General features: G+C 35.0%; 1 protein-coding gene across 2 annotated transcripts in view; it reads left to right on the top strand.

Annotated features, from left to right (window-relative positions):
- SPATA1 (spermatogenesis associated 1) overlaps nt 1-22,022 on the top strand; it is a 47,565-nt gene that overhangs the window by 10,035 nt on the left and 15,508 nt on the right. The window contains exons 4-10 of one of the 2 annotated variants that reach the window (XR_008617218.1): nt 79-310; nt 8,994-9,108; nt 9,856-9,916; nt 14,958-15,069; nt 18,754-18,932; nt 20,857-20,955; nt 21,092-21,256. Coding sequence is in view for 1 of the 2 variants with exons in the window: in XM_055084499.1 (XP_054940474.1) it covers nt 79-310; nt 8,994-9,108; nt 9,856-9,916; nt 14,958-15,069; nt 18,754-18,932; nt 20,857-20,955 (798 nt within the window). In the remaining variant the exon portion in view is untranslated. The remainder of the gene's footprint in view (nt 1-78; nt 311-8,993; nt 9,109-9,855; nt 9,917-14,957; nt 15,070-18,753; nt 18,933-20,856; nt 20,956-21,091; nt 21,257-22,022) is intronic. The other variant, XM_055084499.1, reaches the window with a different exon arrangement.

Here is a 22,022-nt window from a genome sequence, read left to right as displayed (position 1 = left end):
ACATTTTAAACTTATACTAATTTTTTAATTATTTTTTAAAGTATAAACTAATTTTTTTTAATTTCCTGTATGTTTTAGGCTCTTCAACCAGAATTATATTTGCTTCCTATAATGGATCATTTAGGAAATATTTATTCAGCATCAGCAGCAGTTTCTTTAGATGCGCAGCAGACTAATAATGGTGTTGCTGAGGCTGATGGAATAATACACAGACCACTTAGTGTAACTTTGTCAAAGGAAGAACCTGGAACAGATCCCAGTTGTTTAGAAAACACTTTGAAAAAGCTTCTTAACAAGAATCAGGAAGAAGGTGATTTCAACTGGAATGGGAAAGACAAAGGGATTGTTATAGTACATTTTAACAGTCAGGTCTGGGCAAATTCTGGGCAAATCTAGCCTTACGAATATAGGCAGTATAAAAGGAAAGCTACAATTCAATATGGGGATTTTAAAAAATGGTTTCACCAGTTGGGAGGAAAAAAAGACAATTTAAGTACTGTTCGAAAATAAAAATAAAATCAGGGCTTCCCTGGTGGCACAGTGGTTAAGAATCTGCCTGCCAGTGCAGGGGACACGGGTTCAAGCCCTGTTCTGGGAAGATCCCACATTCCGTGGAGCAACTAAGCGCATGCACCACAACTACTGACCCTGTGCTCTAGAGCCTGCAAAAAAAATAAAATAAAATTTAAAAATCAAACAAAGTCAAAATACTTACAGCACTTAAATAAAGTCTACCACCTTTTATAATAGTTTCAGATAAAGTTAAGGCTAAAGGAGAAGAGAAGTTATTGTTTCATAAAATCTTTGTATTATTATTATAGTTCAGAAGTATCTTAGCCAGGAAAACAGTATCAAACCAAAGCAAAACAACTTTAATGTTGGGAGACATTTGTATTTCAAAGACTTTAAAATTTTTTATATGGTTACACCCACCAATTTATTGATAATTCAGTTCTTAAAAAGTGGTAGGTAATTAAAGAAATCAAAATTAAACTTATAGGGCTTCCCTGGTGGCGCAGTGGTTGCGCGTCCGCCTGCCGATGCAGGGGAACCGGGTTCGCGCCCCGGTCTGGGAGGATCCCACATGCCGCGGAGCGGCTGGGCCCGTGAGCCATGGCCGCTGAGCCTGCGCGTCCGGAGCCTGTGCTCCGCAACGGGAGAGGCCGCAGCAGAGGGAGGCCCGCGTACCACAAAAAAAAAAAAAAAAAAAATTAAACTTATAAACATATAAATAAAGCTGGAACTACACTCTAAGAATTGACTGAAAAAAAGTCAGTTGAATTTTTTTACCTTACTGCATACAGCAAATAAATTGTGATGGAAAAGCAAATATACTAAACATTTATGAATTAAATGAATTCTCCCCCAAAATAATGACAGCATTCATTACAGCTACAAAATACACTTATTCTTAACCAGTTGCATTTTTCTTCATCTTCAATTATGAATTATTACATTCTAAGTTTATACTATACCTAGTGATATTCCAAACCTACCCCTTCTTTAACCTTAGGTATATTTAATATGCTCAGTGAGAGTCTTTACCTCCTTCTTTATCTAGGTATGTCCCTGCAATGTTAAATATGGCTTTCTAGTCATGGTATCAATTAGAGATTAAATGAAAAAACACCTGGGAAAAAATTCAGAGTAGAATCCCACTAGTCCCGAAAAGTACAAGATGAGGTAGCTAATGAAGTAGGCAATTACCCTACATAAAGTTGTGAGTAGTATCATATTTTATACCCTGGGCTACTGGCCAAGTTCTTGAACTATGCTATTGATACTTGCACAAAACCCAAAAAAATATTTGGTTGAGAGTATTTAATCCTATGAATTTTGTGTAAGTGTAATTTTTAAATAGTATAAATTTCTTGGTGCTTCACACCAAAAAAACTATAAGTGAGAGCCTAGTGTATGCTCATTTTTAAAAGTTCTAGAAAGATCGATGAGTATTAAGAAGAAAATAAGGATTAACAATAATTCCACCATCCAGAGATAGCTGTTAGTATCTGTTAGTATTTTGGTGTATATTCTTCCAATTTTTTTCAGTTCTTGCTCATATAAATATTTTTTAATTTTTAAAAAATGAGGACACATACAAACTCTTTTAAATCCTCTTATTTTAGAATATATCATAGACATTTCATACCAAAAAATATAGATCTACATCATTATAAAATTCCCTTGTGGTATATTTGTTTATATAACCTTGTATTAATGTTCTTGCTATTATGAATAGTGCTGCAGCAACATTTTTCTAAATACAGCTTCATGCATTTATCCTGTTTTTTTTTTAGAAGTTTAATGGCTGTTTCTAAGGTAATGTGTTTGTTTGTTTGTTTGTTATTCTTATATTCATTGGTTTTATTTTTTAGATTCCGCATATAAATGACAACATACAGTATTTGTCTTTCTCTGACTGGCATATTTCACTATGCTTCTTATAAGAACTTTCCAACCTTGTGTGTCTCTTTCTGGTCACGTCTTCCTCCTTCCCCAATAGAGGTAGCTACCACTTTGATTCTCTGAGATAATTATTTTCTTACTTTTCTTTATAGTATTACAACCTGGATATGTATTCCTTAACAATAATTTAGTTTTGTCTCTTTTGAATTTTATTTAGACAGAATCATATTGAAAGCATTTTATTTGGGACTTTCTTCTTTTACTTGATATTGTAGTTGTAAGATTCAATCATGTTGTCATGTATAATACTACTTCACTTCTTTTTATTGTTGTATAACATTTTATTGTATGACTGTATCATAATTTATTTACCTATTTTGCTTATGGACAGTTGGTTTCCAATTTGGGGATATTACAAATACGCCATTTTCTACATTCTTATACATGACTCCTAAATGTACATGGGCAAGAGGGTCTCAAGAGAGTGTAACCTAGGATTAGCATTGTATGCACATGTATAATTTCCATGTGTTTTCCAAAGTGGTTGTACCCAGCAGCAATGTCTGAAAGTTCCTGTTGAACCATAATCTTGCCATTCTATCAGACTACATTCTGGATAATTTGTTCAGATCTTTCTTCCAAATCCACCGTACTCATTCTCTCTTTAGCTGTGTCTAATCTGCTATTAAACACTTACACTGAATTTTTAATTCCAAATATTTTATTTTTCTTTTCTAGTGGTTCTCTTTGTTTGAACATTTTTTCATACATTTCATGGCCATTTGGATTTATTTTCATTCACATGTTTTGCCCATTTTATATTCTTTTAAATATTGATTCATTTTATGTACAGATGTTTTTTCTAGCGTGTGTGTGTGTGTGTGTGTATTTGTTTATAATTCACTCTAGATTTTAGTTTGTGGCTTGTCTTTTTATTTTTTTTTTAATTGGGGTATAGTTTTTTATAATGTTAGTTTCTATGCGGCTTGTCTTTTTATTCTCTTTATGATTCTTTTGATGAAAGGAATTCTTAAATTTTGTCAACATGCTCTAACACAGAGATAAGAGTGTTGACATTTTCAACTATCAGTTTTGTTTTATGTATTTTGAAGCTCTGTTATGAGATGTATGCACATTTAGGATTATTATGTTTTCTTGATGAATTGACCCCTATATTATTATGTAATGTTTCTCTTTATCTCTGGTAATCGTCTTTATTTTGAAGTTCACTTAGTCTGATATTAATATAGTCATTCTAGTGTTCTTTTGATTAGTGTTTGCATGGTATATCTTTCTCCATTCTTTCACTTTTGTCTGACTTTATATTCAAAATAGGTTTCCTGGGGCTTCCCTGGTGGCGCAGTGGTTGCGTGTCCGCCTGCTGATGCAGGGGAACCGGGTTCGCGCCCCGGTCTGGGAGGATCCCACATGCCGCGGAGCGGCTGGGCCCGTGAGCCATGGCCGCTGAGCCTGCGCGTCCGGAGCCTGTGCTCCTCGACGGGAGAGGCCACAACAAGAGGGAGGCCCGCATACCACAAAAAAAAAAAAAAAAAATAGGTTTCCTGTAGACAGCATGTAGTTAGATCTTAATTTTTAATCCAGTTTGACAATCTATGCCCTTTAATAGGGGTCTTTAGACCATTTACATTTAACGTAATTATTGGTTTTAAATCTACCATTTTATTATTTGTTTTCTATTTGTCTCATCTCTTCTATTTTCTCTGTTCTTCTTGTTTCCTTGGCTTTTTTTTTTTTGATTGAGTAGTTTTTTATGATTCACTTTTATCTCCCCCATTGGCTCATTAGTTATTCCTCATTTTATTTTATTTTATTTTATTTTATTTATTTATTTTTTTTGTGGTATGCGGGCCTCCCTCTGCCGTGGCCTCTCCCGTTGTGGAGCACAGGCTCCAGACGCGCAGGCTCAGCGGCCATGGCTCACGGGCCCAGCCGCTCCGCGGCATGCGGGATCCTCCCAGACCGGGGCACGAACCCGGTTCCCCTGCATCGGCAGGTGGACGTGCAACCACTGCGCCACCAGGGAAGCCCTATTCCTCATTTTAAAAAGCATTTAGTGGTTACCATAGGGTGGAGGTCAGCAAACACCTATTTTTTTTTGCTTTATTTTAATCCATACCCTATGGCTTGTTTTTTATAAATAAACTTTTATTGGAACACAGCCATGCATGCCCTTTCACTTACATATTGTCAGTGACTGCTTTTGCACTACAATGACAGAGATGAGTAGTTGTGACAAAGACTGTAATGGTCTACAAGCCTGAAATATTTACTGTCTAGCCCTTTAAGAAAAAGTTTCTCCAGGATATACATTATACAACTTTAATTTGAAGTACACTTTCAAACTGTATACAACCTCATATATAGTATAAGAACATTACAACAGTATACTTCTAATTCCTCCTGAAATCTTTTGTGCTATTGTTCTACATCTTACCTTTATATATGTTATAAACTCCATAATACATTTTTACCATTTTTACTTTATACTGTGAGTTATCTTTTAAATGAGTTAAAAATAAGGGAAAAATGGACTTCCCTGGTGACACAGTGGTTAAGAATCCACCTGCCAATGCAGGGGACACTGGTTCGATCCCTGGTCTGGGACGATCCCACATGCCATGGAGCAGTTAAGCCCGTGCGCCACACTACTGAGCCTGCATGCTGCAACTACTGAAGCCCACGTGCCTAGAGCCCATGCTCCACAACAAGAGAAGCCACTGCAATGAGAAGCCTGTGCCCCGCAACGAAGAGTAGCCCCTGCTTACTGCAGCTAGAGAAAGCCCACACATGGCAACGAGACCCAACGCAGCCAAAAAAAAATTTTAATTAAAATTTTAAAAAATAAGGGAAAAATGACTTTTTTATATTTAGGAGAGAATTTCTTTCCCCTAATCCAGTGGTTGTAAACCCATGATGTGTACATTTGTGATCCTGGGCTCACAATGATCCTGCCAGCTTTTGCTTCTACCCTTCCTTAGCCTTTGCCTAAGACTGGCGGTGGGAGGGTTTCCTAACCTCCTCCTCAGTAGTAAGACTTTACAAGGCTAAGATTGGTGGGAGGGGTGTTACCTGCTTTTTTGATGCCTTTTGCTTCTATTCCTTCTTCAAAGCCAGTGGGTTTTTGTCTGAGCCCTGTGATGGGAGAGTTTCCTGCTCCTTCCCCATTGGCTTAAAGCTCTTGCTTTGTGTGAGAGAGTATTAAGAAGGATGGGGTTTCATACCTGTGTGCCATTGATGGCTCTTTTGAGTCTCCTGCCCTGCCCCCAGTCTTTCTTGAGAGCATATGATACAGGTACATGGAAAGGAGCTTGCTTGCTGTTAAGTATTGACTGCCTTTTGTGTCTGGGGATCCTAGGGATTCCAGACTATCTTGGTAGCCCACATTAGCCTTTAGAATTCCTTAAGATTTTAGGTGTTTTCTTCTTACTTTTTTTTTTTTTTTTTTTTTTTTTTGCGGTACGCAGGCCTCTCACTGTTGTGGCCTCTCCCGCTGCGGAGCACAGGCTCCGGACGCACAGCCTCAGCGGCCATGGCTCACGGGCCTAGCGGCTCCGCGGCACATGGGATCTTCCCGGACCAGGGCACGAACCTGTGTCCCCTGCATCAGCTGGCGGACTCTCAACCACTGCGCCACCAAGGAAGCCCTCTTCTTACTTCTTTTAATGGAGTTACCTCTTCCTCCTATGCTCTGCCGAAGATGAAACAATTAGTTTATTTTCTCCTTGAAGGGAATTGGAATCTGATTCCTTGTAACCTCAACTCTGATGAGTTCAAGAAGAATTATTATTTTATAGATTATTTATGTTTTTCTCTTTGTTTGGGTGGGTGCACTGTTTTGTCTTTCTACATCCTCAGCAAAAGTAGAACTGCAGTTCTTTAATATTGTCAAGTTTGATGGCATTTTCTTTTATGGTTAGTGCTATTTATGTCTTCTTTAAAAATTCCTTTTCTACCCTGAGGTCATGAAAATAGGTCCCTGTATTATATTACAAATATGTTATGGTTAGCTTTTCACATTTAGTTCATTAATATACCAGGAATTAATTTTTATGTGTGATGTGAGATAGAGTTCCTTAATTTTTTCATATGTACACTACCATATATTGATGACAGTTGTGCAGTTTCTTAAAATTGTCAGATTGCTCTTTAGTAGTGCATGAAAATACAAAATATCTGAGCTGTAACATTGTGATATTATCAAATATGACTGGTAAAAATATGCACAGTGTGTTTTACAAGTCCTTTAATGAAGAAGAAAAGAAGTATTGTGTTACTTATTTTTATGTATTAAAATTGATAGTCCCTTTCATTAGTTATCTTTTGTTCTTTCCCAGTGCTACATATCTCTACATTTTTGACATGCCTCAACTTCAACATGTTTAATCCTTGACTCTGTTGTTTCCTCCAAACCAGTATACTTTCTTGACTTATTATTTTGGTTTCATCATTCTTCCAGGTGTTCAGCCTTCAAGCTTTGAAAATTTCCTTATTGTATAATAGAATGATAGATTCTTAGGTTAAAAGAACCTTAAAAACCACCTCAAGTAGCCTCCTTGCTTATATTTTTTCTAATCTGTCCTCTAGAGTGCCATCAGCATCATTCTTCTTGTTATGAGTTAGATTATTTATCTCCCTACTTAGAAACCCTTGAAAGATTCACTGATTACTACTTAAAGCCCACATCCTTAAGATGGCATAGAGAACTCTTCATACTCTGACTTCAAACCCAGAGTTGTAAATGTTGGGACATGTATGTTGTTCACTGCCTAACTCCAGAAGACTTTCTTGGAGCTTTCAGGATTTGCTCAATGTGGTAGCTGGTTCAATAATTTCTATCTGTTATTAGTAATAGTACTATTATTATTATAGTTTGGTGGTAGGAGGGGGAGGAAGAAGTACCAGGTAGTACAACTGGAGGTAGGTAGGGATTTAACTGCAAGATCCTTGTTTGCAAAGCTAAAAAAATTTGTAGGCAATGGGAAGCCATCTGAAGTTTTTAACAGGAGTGGCTTGATTGGATTTCAGTTCTAGAGAAACAGTGTAGGTGACAGTATGGAGACTAGACTGAGGTAATAAAGACCTGAATTAGGAAATGCAATGGAATGGAAATCAGAACTTGAAGTCTAGAGACTTCTAAGGATTGGGTACTGTGCTGAAAGTGTTTTACATGCACTATGCTATTTTAGAGATAAGGAAACTGAAGCGAAAGAAATAACTTACCTGAGGTCACACCAGCTGTGATAATGCCAGGACCTGAACTCTTGTGTGTTTGACTGAAACCCATGCTTTACAACACTGTTCTAGAGTAATACTGAACTTCTCACTATTGTCAAAAATGCTATATACATTAGTACAATACTTTGTCTTGCAAATGCCATTTTCTTTGCTTAAATTCCTCTTTCTCTCTTCTTTGCCAGGTAAACATCTCAGTTAAAAACATAGTTTCACAGTTATCACTCCTGTTTCTGTGAATCTATAACATTTTATATGTACATCTACTCTAGCTCTCAAAACACTATATTTTTTCAAAAGTAAATAGGCCTGCTTTCTTATTAAGTTGCATAGGTATTGAATGGTGCATTGCATCATTCTCTAAACTGTTATTAGGAATAAGAGATACATGTCATATATTCCTATCAAAATGTCACTCAGAATCTACTGAGTTTTCCATTGTTTCTTTTTGGGGGCAGGTGGGAGGAGTGGTATTTTACTATCAGTTTTAAACAGCTGATATATCTGTTTTTTGTTCCTTTGCCTTGAATATATCTTTAGAAAATCCCTATTTGTTGTCTTTAAATGACTAAGTCCAGTGCCAGATAGGAAATAAGTGATAGCAACCTGACTAAAACTAAACCAATATGGGCTTCAGGTTGCAAAATACTGTGGCAACTCTTGTAAAATGACTTTTCAAACACTAATATGACTCCAATTTTTTCTAAATTAAAAAAAATTGATTTCCCCAAGGGAAAAAAATCTGCATTAACACTACCAGGTTCACAGATCTCTTGTTCATGTAGATCATGTGGAACATTAGTGTTAATGTTTTACAGACATTGTGTGGTTTTCTTATATGGAGAAATTCTGTTAAAATGAAGGGTGATTTTATAAATGAAAATGTATGTGAAATAACAAATGGCATTATATGCTCTGTATTTATACCCAGCACTTTCCAGAGAAGGATCCTCAGAATACTATTTTAAAAGATGCTTTTGGCAAAAACTTTATGAAGACAACAAAGTTGGAGTAAAACCCAACTTACCCCCTCTTGCAGATTCATATTGTACATAAAAACAGAGAAGTCCTGCAATAGGGGTGTGTGTGTGGTAGGGGGGATTTGTGTTCTGTTAGGATTGCTTAATCCAATTTTTCCCAAACTGAATTTACCAAAGAATTCTCCTTTTGCATAAACTAAAGTTTCATGAAATTCAGTTTGGAAGAGTAAAGTTCATAGAGATTCTGAAACATGGGACAAGAGTCTATAGTATGTACATAAGAAAACAAAATTTTATTTTAGTATTTTCTTAATATTATGAACTTTCTTTGCTATGGATGGGCATCAACATCAGCTGGGGGAAACTCCACTCCAAATGAAAATCAGACTGGAAATAATCAAATTGGAAATTCTGAATTGCCAGGATCACAGGAAGATTCAAATAATGATTATTTTAGCGGCAAAAAAAGGTAATTAGTATGGATGTCGATTCTACATGTCATAATCTAGACTATAAGAAAAAGAGTGAGATATCCAGGGTGCTGTTATAAAGACGTCTAATTAGAACAAAGATATGAGTGAAGTTAGTGACATTTTTAATTAAAATTACCTTGATTCTGATGTTTACTGTTATATACTAATATTCCCTTCCAACATAATGAGGGATAATTTATTGCTTAAATTTATTCTGTTGTAATCCTTTTGTCATCAGGGGCAACCTAATGACAGAAAAATTTGTGTCTTCACTTGCCTTTCTTAGAATTAATTTTTCTGCCTCTTTTATATTCCTGGTTTTGAGTAAACTAATCATGCTTGAGTTTCACATTGGTATCATTTCATTCAAAATTATAGTACATAGACAACAGTTTTGCATATAGTCTTCTGAAATTAAGATAAGGAATTTTATAAACAATTCACAAAAGAACTATAAGCAAAGTATGTTTACAAAATTTCCAGTTATTTTACCTTGCTATAGACATTGGACTATGATTTGAATTTAGCTATAATATAATGAAATATTATTTTATAACTCATGCTAAATGTAGTTTATGTTGATCATTAATGAGTTTGAAAGATAATATAATGGTTTCAAGCAGACTTTAAAAATTTTTAATGTTATATTTGTGTTTATAGAATATTAAATAAAAAACATGAAAAGTTAATATTCATGGAATCATTTTTTAATATGAGTTTCAAATCTGTCATTCCCCTTTAAGTGAGTTTCTTTGGAAAAATGAAGGTGATAGAACTAATATCATTAGAAGAGAGGACAATCAGGTATGACTTTTAAATTTTTAAAAAATTTTTATTTTTTTATACAGCAGGTTCTTATTAGTTAGCTATTTTATACATATTAGTGTATATATGTCAATCCCATCCTCCCAATTCATTCCACTACCACCCCCACCCCCCCGCCGCTTTCCCCCTTTTGTGTCCATACGTTTGTTCTCTACATCTGTGTCTCTGTTTCTGCCTTACAAACCAGTTCATCTGTACCATTTTTCTAGATTCCACATATATGCATTAATATACGATATTTGTTTTTCGCTTTCTGACTTACTTCACTCTGTATGACGGTCTCTAGGTCCATCCACATCTCTACAAATGACCCAATTTTCATTCTTTTTTATGGCTGAGTAATATTCCATTGTATACATGTACCACATCTTCTTTATCCATTCGTCTGTTGATGGGCATTTAGGTTGCTTCCATGACCTGGCTATTGTAAATAGTGCTGCATTTTTTTAGATGTGGTGTTACACCATAATATTTATACTGAAATTGAAATGGAACTGCAGATTAAAATGTCTTAAGTTTTCTAACCTTAAATGTTAGAGTAGGGGAGATAAACCTCAAAATTCTGGAGCCTGCCAATTCAGTGAAATTTCTGGGAGTTTCATGATCTGGGACATGTTGAGGTATGCCCTTTAAAGTAAAAACCAGGTTTTTGTATCTTGCCCCAGCTATCATGAAGAATGAGTCACTTGATAGACCTCTTTGGAATTTGGAGATTTACTGCATTCGGATGCATGGCTCCAATCTTTTTTTTTTTTTTTAATCAAGTAATCTAAAAGACTGCCAACTTTGAGTGGGCCCAAAGCAAGAGAAGGCTCACAAGGTGATCCAAGAGGCACAGGAAGCAGTGCTGCCAGTTGTGTGCTAATATCCATCTGGTCCAGTGATGCTTGATATGTTAGAATACATATGTTGGTTGTTGGTTATATATGATATGTTGGTTGAAATGCTGAATGGAGTCTGAGACAAGTCCTGATAGGAGAATCACAGCTCAGAGCCTTTTGAGTTTTGGAGCAGAGGCATGCCATATTCAGCAAATAATTGTTTTATTGTTGCTAGATATTAATAAAATATGCTGTCTTCACACTTTAACGTTTTTCCACCTGGTGGGTGCTTAATGCTATTTCACTATGGTTTGAATTTTCATTTCCCAGATTGCCTATACAGTTGATCATATTTTTATATTTTATAGACTCCATTTTGATAACTTTTTTGGAGAACTACCTTTTCAAGTATTTCTATTGTGTTGTCTGCCATATATTTCTGATTAGTAGGAATTTTTAATATACTTTGGAGGGTAGTCTTTTGATGTTTATGTGCATTGCAAATATCTTGCCCTACTCTGTGCCTTGTCCATAATCTACATTGTTTAATATGTTGTTTAAGTGTTCCATATCCTTATTTTTTTTCTACATTTTTCTTTCTATGTCTTGGACTGAGAATGGTATATTAGAATCTTCTGTTATTAGTATGTCACTGTTTATCCTTACATCTCCTGTGGTTTTTGATTTATTTAGATTTCTATGTATTATTTGGCACAAAGTTCTCATGCAAATAGTAATATTATCACTTTTGCATTATGACGTGCCCTTTGACTCATTAAATGCTTTTTTGACCTGAATTCTCCCTTACTGCATATCAAGATACTAACCTCTCCTTTCTTTTTGTTTACATTTATTTGGTATACCCCTATACTCCTCCCCTACTTTTTTTCCCCAACTTTTCTGAATTGCTTTGTTTTAGGTATGTCTTTAACAGACACGCTAGAGTTGGGTTTCCCTTTGTAAGCCAGTCTGAAAGTCGTTTTCATTTAGTAGGTGAGTTATGTCCATTTATGTTTTTGATAGGACTGATATATTTGACCTCAGATTTCTCATTTTACTTTATGTTATAGTTACTATGTGTTACTATGTGGTTTATAAATAAACCACATAGTAACACATAGTAACTATAACATAAAGTAAAAACCAGTTTATAACTATAACTATGTTATAGTTACTATGTGTTACTATGTGGTTATTTATTTATTTCCCCCCACCACCCTGGTATTTAGGAAATCTGAATCTCATTCTAGTGTTTACCTTTATACTGATACAAATTTATGCTAGTATTCCTAGCCCTCCTTTTTCCTTTTTTTAAAATGTATGCTTCTGATTTTGATTGTTACCTCTAAAATTATCCTCTGACTCCTATCTTTAAATTCAAGGCAATTAAAAAGTCATCTTTCCCCCTCCTTTCTCCTCTCATGTACTTTTAGTTGTGTTATTTCTACTTTGTTAAAGAACAGAACACTTGTGGGCTGTGCTTCTTGTCTTCTCCTCACCTTTGTTTTAGTCTTAGATCTATAATTAAATATGTTCAACACTTACTGCCAGTACTTTTACACAAGATTTTTCAATCATTTCTTCGTTGGACAAAGCTCCACTTATTAAAAAAAAGCTCCCAGGTACAATATTCCCTTACTTCTTACATATTTAAAATTTTGTCTAGAGCAGGAACAGGCAGACAAGACCCACAGCTGGTTTTGTGAAGCATGGGACCTAAAAATGTTGTTTATATTTTTTAAAAGTTGAAAAAAAGAATTATGACAAATACCATATGTGTCCCACAAAACCTAAATTATTTACTCTGAGGCCTTTTACAGAAGAAGTTTGCTCATCCCTGCTTTAGAACCTTGATACTTGAAGGATAGCTTGATTGGCTGTAACATCCTTGGCTTACACAATTTTTCCTTGAGTTTATTAAAATGTTGCTCTACTGATGTTTTGTTTTATATGTTACTGTTAAGAAGTATTATGCCAAATTGATTTTCTTTTCTTTGTAAACTGGCTTGGTTATTTTTGCCTGGAAGGCCAGAGGATTCCTTTAATGTGTAGTAGTTTTATCAGGCTATATTTCAGTTGAGAGTTCTAGGTCTGGTTTTTATGGGTACCCAGTGGGCCCTTTCAGTATGAAAATCAGGATTTCTTTTATTTCAAGAAATTATAACTCTAGAAAACAATATAAATAGCAGATCCAGTCCATGGATTTTTGGGTTTTTTTCAGGGACCTCAATTGGTCTTATCCTATTTCTTCTTTACCTTTTATCTCTACTACTTTCTCTCTGATCTAGTTTACTATTTTCTTTATGTTTAATTTTCTTTACTCCTTTTATTTCTGTTCTCTATTATGCTTACTGTATTTTTGGTCATATCTGTTCCTTTTTGGATACCTGTTATTCATTTCTGAGACAGTTTTGTTTTTCTTTAATTTCTTTCTTCAGTTTGGTCAATTTGAATTTTACATCTTCCTGTTATTTTTCCATTTTTATTCTAGTTTCTAAATTTGTGATTTGTGGTGTTCATTAATACCTAAAATTATTTGATTTAATTTAATCTATGTTGGGAATATTGTTAATTTTTTCTCTGCTTCTTGGCTGCTGGTTTTGTTTTGTTTTAGTTCTCAGTTTTGAGGGTTTTCAAAAAGTAACTTTGTATGGATGCTATATTATGTTGTAGATTTTGTCTATGTTTATTTGTGTTGGATTTTTCTGAATCAGTAACAGGTGTTCTTATAGAGAAACAGGTGTTCTGGTGGTTTATTTTAGCTTGTATCAATAGATTAGGAAAGCTCTCTCCTGTTGTTATAGTGAAATGCAGTTATTTATTTATGTATTTTTAAATAAATGGGGCCTTTAGGGAAGTGGTCTTTTTTCTTTGTATTCTTTCCTGCTAATTTAATTCAGCAGAGCTTTTAACTTGACCACCTTCTTTTCTCTTTCCACCTAGCCCTGACAAACATCTCTTGCTTCCAAAGAATTTTCCTCTCACCCAGTAGGTGTGTTTTCCCATAATTACCACCTCTGGCCCCCTACATTTTAAAAGCCCCTTTCTTTTAGATTCCTCATAGAAAGAGCTTTGATTTACCATTTGGTACCCTTACTCGGTATTCTTCCACCACATGCAGGACCTTCTCCTTTAAGACTAAATTGTGGTTGATGTTTACTGTGTTATCTGTGTATTGTGCTCTTTAATGCATAGTTCCCATCAGACTCTGCTCAGGTGTGAGCTCCTAAGCACACTCTGCTAGTCTAGCGTGTTTATTTCCCCACTTACATGTAAATTAAAGTATATGTAAATTAGAGGATTCTGTGTCCTAGTTATTCTACAGACATAAATTATGGGTGATTGTATTTGCTTTCTTTTTATAGTAGTTGAGAGCATGGTGGAGAGATTTTAGTGGCTGCCATTATCCTGTGGGAACCTGACCTTGTAAGTTAAGGTCAATGCAATAAAATAGAAAAAGAATAATAAAACAAACAAAGTAGGGGGTAAGGGGTTAATGAAGATAAAAGTAGAAGCTAATAAGTTACAGAAGTTAAAAGCCTGGTAGAATTGAAAACAATTCAAGGTCTATAAAGTGGTAGTGGCAGAAACATTAACATTGGTAAGGCTTGAGGTAGTTTATCAAAAAAAGGGTAGAAACACAAAAATTAGGTGAGATGAAGGCAATATAACACAAATACAGAGGTGATAAAATTTATGAGAATAAAATGTATGCTAAAATTTGAAAATGTGCTAGGATCTCCAATTTTCTAAGCAAATATACATGATCAAAATTGGCTCAAAATTTAAAAAATTCAATAGCCATCTTAGAAACATTTAAAAGTTGCCATAACAAGTAACTGAAATCAGAAATCTTGGAAGGAAATCATGTTTAGAAAGGAATATGTATTATTTTTTTCTTCTTTTTGAATTTTAAGTTTGAAGCTCCTGTGGTATAATGTCCAAGTAATGTCCAGTGGAATGGAGAAGCTAGAGCACAAGAGAGGGTCTATAGTTATAAAGACAGATTTGGGAGTTTATCACCATACAAGTAAAAAAATGCATTACTGTTGGTCTATAGTGATAAAGACAGATTTGGGAGTTCATCACCATACAAGTAAAAAAATGCATTACTGTTGTGCATCACCAGATGTTTACAAATAGGTGAAAAACAATGTGTAACCCTACCAGATCTTACTGATTTTCATGTTTGCTTACAGCTAGGTAAAAAAGAGTACATCAGCCTACCAGACCTTATTGATTTTCCTTCAGTTTCTTGTCAACCTGCTCTTTCTCCAGGAATAACTGATACATCATTATTACAGATTGAGAGTAAGTATGATGATACCATAAGTACAGATGTAAGTACAGATGATTCTGTGAGGTAAAGTTAAATAATGTTAATGAGGAGGTAATTGTTTAATGCATACAGAGTTTCAGTTTGGGAAGATAAAGTTTTGGCGATAAAGGGGTGGTGGTTGTTGCGGAACATTATGAATGCATGCAGTGCCATTGAACTGTACATTTAAATATGGTTAAAATGGTCTATTATGTATGTTTTACCACAAAAAGTTAAAGTATTTTAAAGTCTATGACTGTTATGTTGATTACTGCATATGTGTGTCACTAATATTATTTCTGCCTTTTAAATATGTACTCTAAAATATACATTTTTCCATGTAAGATTTAAGTACAATAACTTCAGTCCCAAGATAAATTTACTTAAAGAATTAAAACAAGAGGTATAACTACATGAGCTATGCCTAGTTTCCATACATGTATATAAATGCAGAAGAGACATACTGTATTGTTTACATATATATAAATCCCCTATAGATACTGAAATGACTCCTCAGTGTTTTCCATCTTGGCACATGCTGTACTGCAGCCAGAAAACCAGAGTTTGGAGTAAAATTCATACTTGCTGTTGTAAGCATTTTTTAGTTTTATACTCTATATTTTAAGATATGAGCCATCTTTTAGCTTTTAGACATTGATGAGTATGGGTTATAATATTCTAGAAGAGAATATTATCGAAAAAATGAAACAAGTAAAGAAAGAAAGAAGATATCTGGAAAGAATTAGAGAAGAACTAATTTAAAAAGTTGAAAGGCTATTGGAACAAGGCAAATTAAAGCGATATCATGGTAAAGTTTATTACATATCTTTCATCACTATAAAGGAAACTCAAGTTTTACAGAATTTATGCATTTGGAAAAAATGATAAAATGATAATATTTACTACTTTACTGTTGTAGTTTAAGTGGTACACTACTTATATAAATTCACTATAGGAAAGATGAAATCGTTGTTCAACTCTATACAATAAATGCAACATGTTTTTTATTAAAATTCAGTTATTTTTTTAAATGGACATTTGTTTATTCATTTCAACATTCATTTATTAAATAAGTATTTATTAAGGGCCTACTGAACTTAGTCACTGTTCCAGGGGCTGAGGTGATACTAATAGGCCAACATAATCTTGTCCCTGCCTTCAAAGTGCTTATGGTCCAAGTGGGGAAATGATGATCAAGTTAAGCAGTAGTGATACATACTGATGACTGCTATGATAAAGGAATTACAAATTCTATGCATAGTAGTACAGAGGAAGAACACCTAAGTTAGATGGAAGAGGTCAAGAAAGGCTTGCAGGAAAAGTGGTAGATGTAGTAGAATCTGAAGTGTGCCTCCTCTTGGCTGTAGGCCTTCAGGCATTCTTTCCCCTCTGCCACCTAAATCTTCTTTTCCTATCTTCTCCTTCTACCCCCTTCTTCCCAGTTCCTGGTTATTTCCTACAAGTCATTCAATCTCAGCTAAGATACCACTCTCGAAGCCTTCTTTGAGCCCCTTAGTGTCCCCTAGGTGCTCAATTTTTTTGGTATGTGTGTGTGTCTGCTTTGCTAAACTGACTGGATGAGTGAATGAATGAGAGAAATGAGGTAGGAAAAATAGACAGTTTCCTTGCAGTAGAATTAGAAACAATGTTGTTAGAACTGGTAGAAATGGAAAAATGAGCCAGGGTGGAGAAAGTATAGGATAATGGTTTGAGAGATGTTAAATAATTTGAGAGGCCTGCATTTTGGGTTGTATTTGAGGATAAAAAGGGTAAAAGGTATATATGGAATTAACTGCCTTTAGGATTCTCAATTTACAGCAAAATAATTGCTTCAGTACTAGATCTGACTAGAGGTTATAGACAATGTCAGGAGGTATTTCTTAATGTTCTACCTCATAATATTAAAGTGTTATCCCAGAAGTGGTGGCAATGATTTGGCCTTGTTGTGCTGTTAAAAGAGCAATTTTATCAGACAGATTTGAGCAATGGATTAGAAATCACAGGACAAGGATTCTAATACTAGAGTAATCTTATACTTAGGCAACTTATTTCTCCTCTTTGTGCCTCACTCCTTCTATTTATAAAATGAGAATCATCGGTCACTTTCTATTTCAACAGGAATGTTTCAAGATAAAAGGTATGTATCAGCCATCAAATATTTATGGAGCCTACTGTATACCTCAGTTCTCAGCATTGTTTTAAATGCTTAGAATACAGAGGTAAACAAGACAAACATGGCCCTGCCCTTAAGGAGCTTACCTCTAATGGGAGGAGACCGACAATAAATAAGACAATGTCAGCTACTGATTAGAGCTGAAAAGTCAATTAAAAGAGTGCAGTAAAGAGTGGTGGGGCAGGAGAGATGGTTTAGCTAGGGTTTTCAAGGGAGGCTTCTTTGAGGAGATATCACTAAGATTTGATTAATAAAATGGTAAGCATGTGAAGAGACAGGGTAAAAAGAGTCCAAACAGGAGGAACACTAAATATCAAGGTACAGAGATAGAAATAAGCTTGCAGAATTAAGGACCTGAACTAAGACCAGTATGGCTGGAGTGTGATAAATAAGGAGGAATGTAGAGGGAGAAAATAAAAAGATCAGTAAGGAACAGATAGGCCAATTCAAGGAGTTTGGATTTTATTATCAATACAAGTAATATGGGAAGACATCAGAGGATCTTTAAACTAGGGATTTATGTGATTTTTAAAATATCTTAGAAAGATCAAGATGACTGCAGTATGGAATAGCCTGTAGAGGGGCAAGAATGGAAGCAGAGAGACCGTTAGAAAGATAATACAGCTTTCAAAAGACGATGGTGGATTGCCTAGGAATGTAGCATTGAAGAAGGGAGAACGTGGCAGATGCTCAAAGTATTTTGGCAGTGGTACCAGTAAAACTTGCAGAGGGATTGGATATAGGGCTGAGGAAAATAGTTAAAATCTTGAGTTAAGAGTTCCATATAGTTTTATATTTTTAATTAAATCACTTTATAATATAGAATTTTAAAATTTGGTGTTTTCGTTTCTTCGATAATCTTAAAAATAGAAACATAAGCATATTCTGGTATACTAGCATGCAGTTTGTGTTCCAGTTAAGTTTATATTTAGAATCTCATTGGTGTCAAAGTGATTCCCTAAACTGGCAGAGTTTAATTTCTAATTTTCTAAACCAGAAGTCTCGGGTTTAAGAAATTCTGCCCTACAGAAGTTTGGAGATATACTTGGAATAATGTTGATAAATGATGAATCACAATCAGCTGATTTCACAAAACAAGTCATTTTGGGGCTGAAAAATAAGGAAAATCTGAAAAAATATATTTTGCCTTTTCTTTCATAGCTTTAATTATATAAATAGTGAATTCAAATCAGATTATAGATAAAAGTAATTGAAATAAAAAGTATACACTTCTTGCTATAGGTAGTATTTTGAGGAAAGATTTTCTAAACAAATTACAAGCTTAAAGAAGAACTTGATTTTGGTTCCTGGATTTATCAGTATTTTACTATATTTATAAGCAAGTCCTTTTATTATCCAATAAACATTTTACTCTTAACTCTAATTTCCTCAGAATATAAGAGAGGAAGGAGAGGAGAGAGGAATGGTTTAAATTAACTTTAGGGTCCTTTGCAGGTTGAAAAGTTTAAACAAACTGTAGCCTTTGCTCTTTTTTTTGAAATAGCCTGTGATGTTTGGAAGAAAAAGTACTTTGAAACAAAGAAAGTTACAGCATTATTGGAGGAGGTTTTAACAAAACTTCGAGAAGATTTGGAACTTTACTATAAAAAATTGTTCATTCAGCTTGAAGCCAGGGAGATCAAGATGAGACCAAAGAATCTGGCAACCATCACAGACTCTAAGGTACTACTAAATATGTTCACATTGTGTTAGAGAAGTTCTGTTTAAAATACGTGCTTTGTAATTGTTAGTATGATCATATCTAGGATGATTTGGGCTACAGGTAACAAAATCTCGGCTTAACCTGGCTTAAACAATAAGTAAATTCATGATCTCTTGTAATGGGTGCTGAGGAGATACAATCAAGCTGCTTAATGATGTCTTTAAGGGCCTAGGTACTTCTGATATTTCCTCCCTATTATTTTCAGTGTTGGCTTCATTCTAAGACTGCTTTTCCTCAGGGTAGCAACAGAGTTACCAATGGCAAGTTGGGATATATGCCTCCAAAACAAGAGACAACCTCTTCCAGACGCATGGACTATATAAAACTTTCCCTTTGACCTGGTTGGGGATCAACCAAGCCTACCCTGGATTGATCATAGTTACCAGGGAATGCTATATCCTGACTTAGCCTAATTAGTATCTAACTCTGTACCAGGGGAAAGGGTCAAGAGTCTATGGGTAAGAGAGAAATACCTAATGAAGTATGGCAAGGGAGTAATAGTGAGCAATACATTTCTTTTCTTTCAGTTGGGGGTGGGAAGCACAGTTTGATAACCACAGAATCTATAGATAGTGATATTATAAATAAATTATAAATTATATTAAATTTTGATCAATTCATTTTCTTGAGATAGTCTTCAATCTTGACAGATGAGAGACATGAAGTTTATTTTTTAGTTGAGTAATTCCACCATATAATTAAACAACAAATTCCAGAGGCCATTTATCAGTTTAATTTTTGTTTGTTGATACCACTTATCCAAAAAAGATTTTATAATATGTTAATTATGATTGAGTATAGATTTAACTTTAGACATGATGAAATATTAAAAGTTTACTTTTTTCCCAGTTTTATTGAGATATAATTGACATATAACATTGTATTAGTTTAAAGTAGAAACATAATGTTAAGACATATGTTTCTGTTGTAAAATGGACACCACAATAAGTTTAGTTAACATCCATCACCTCACATAGTTATTTTTGTGTGTGATCAGAGCTTTTAAGATCTATTCTCTTAGCAACTTTCAAATATACAGTACAGCATTGTTAACTATAATTGCCATGCTGTATATTACATCCCTAGAACTTACTTATCTTGTATCTGCAAGTTTATACATTTGACCACCATCACCCATTTCCCCTAATCCCCACCTCCTGGTTCTTCCAGAGCCACCAACCTCTTCTGTTTCTATGAGTAAAAGTTTACTATTTTAGATCAGTTTAATATAAAATCCAAATGGGTTCAAGTAAAAGTTTCTTCTTATTAGCTGATACTTTTTTTTAAGCATTATTGAAACTTTTTATCTTACTGTTTTCTCAAGTTCAATATATGATAATGTTTTTTTCACAAAAGCAGCTTAAATAATTTCTTTGTTGACTATTACAGCTCACACTTTTCTGAACAAAAGTAACTAAAAGGCTTCTAGAATAGGTTTTCTCATATTAAACAGATTTTCTTATAAAATACAGTATTTCATTATTAAATATTTTTAAGTAATTCTAATATGATTCCACTGATAAAGCATTATGCCAATTTCTAAAGCCTTGCTAAGTATCTTAATCTAGTATATTGCTCTTATAATAATAGTTGTCAGTTTTTATGGTGCTAATTTAATGGTAACTTTTACAAATACCTATTTATTTTTATAATACATGAAAATGGTAGTAAAACAGAAAGGAAAGTGGTCCCTAAAACATAAGAAATCAACAGTTCAATAGTAATTTACTCCAAAGCTATAAGTTTATTTTATGGAATGGGTTATTTTCATGATTTCCTTTTTTGATATTTGATAACACTTTGTAGTTTATATTGGCAAGCAATTAAAATTAAAAATGAATAGATGTTATACTAAACAAAGATGTCTTTAAATGTCTCATACAGAATTACCTTATCATCCAGATCACTGAAGTACAGCATGCGACTGACCAACTTAAGAGAAAATTGGGTACTGACAAAGTGACACTGATAACAGAAATTAAGGTATTTTGCATTTCCCGTAATTAGATTATAACATTTATCTTGAAATAAAATATTTTGGTGTTTTAACTTTTGCTGTCAGTAGCATAAGGGTAGTAAGGACTGACTGTCTTAAAATTGTTACCTTAACAAAAAAAAGGACATGAATGGAAGATGTGTTCAAGATGGTGGAGTAGAAGGACGTACTCTCACTCTCTCTTGCAAGAGCATGGGAATCACTACTAACTGCTGAACAGGAAGACACTGTAACTCACCAAAAAAGATACCCCACATCCAGAGACAAAGGAGAAGCCACGATGAGAAGGTAGGAGGGGCGCAATCACAATAAAAATCAAATCCCATAACTGCTGGGTGGGTGACTCACAAACTGGAGAACACTTATACCACAAAAGTCCACCCACTGGAGTGAAGGTTCTGAGCCCCACCTCAGGCTTCCCAACCTGGTGTTCTGGCAACAGGAGGAGGAATTCCTAGAGAAACAGACTTTGAAGGCTGCAGGTATTTCATTGCAGGATTTCGACAGGACTGGGGGAAACAGAAACTGCACTCTTGGAGGGCACACACAAAGTGGTGTGTGCATCGGGACCCAGGGGAAGGAGCGGTGACCCCATAGGAGACTGACCCAGACCTACCTGCTAGTGTTGGAGGGTCTCCTGCAGAGACGAGGGGTGGCTGTGTATCACCATGAGGACAAGGACACTGGAAGCAGAAGTTCTGGGAAGTACTCCTTGACGTGAGCCCTCCCAGAGTCAGCCATTACCCCACCTCAGAGCCTGGGTAAGCTCCAGTGTTGGGTCGCCTCAGGCCATACAACCAACAGGGAAGGAACCCAGCCCCACCAATCAGCAGACAACTGGATTAAAGTTTTACTGAGCTCTGCCCACCAGAGCAACAGCAAGCTCTACCCACCACCAGTCCCTCCCATCAGGAAACTTGCACAAGCCTCTTAGATAGCCTCATCCACCAGAGGGCAGACAGCAGAAGCAAGAAGAACTACAATCCTGCAGCCTGTGGAACAAAAACCACATTCACAGAAAGATAGACAAGATGAAAAGGCAGAGGGCTATGTA

The sequence above is a fragment of the Physeter macrocephalus genome, chromosome 4 (assembly GCF_002837175.3).
Source record: "Physeter macrocephalus isolate SW-GA chromosome 4, ASM283717v5, whole genome shotgun sequence".
Lineage (NCBI taxonomy): Eukaryota > Metazoa > Chordata > Mammalia > Artiodactyla > Physeteridae > Physeter > Physeter macrocephalus.
This window is presented reverse-complemented; position numbering and strand designations above follow the sequence as displayed.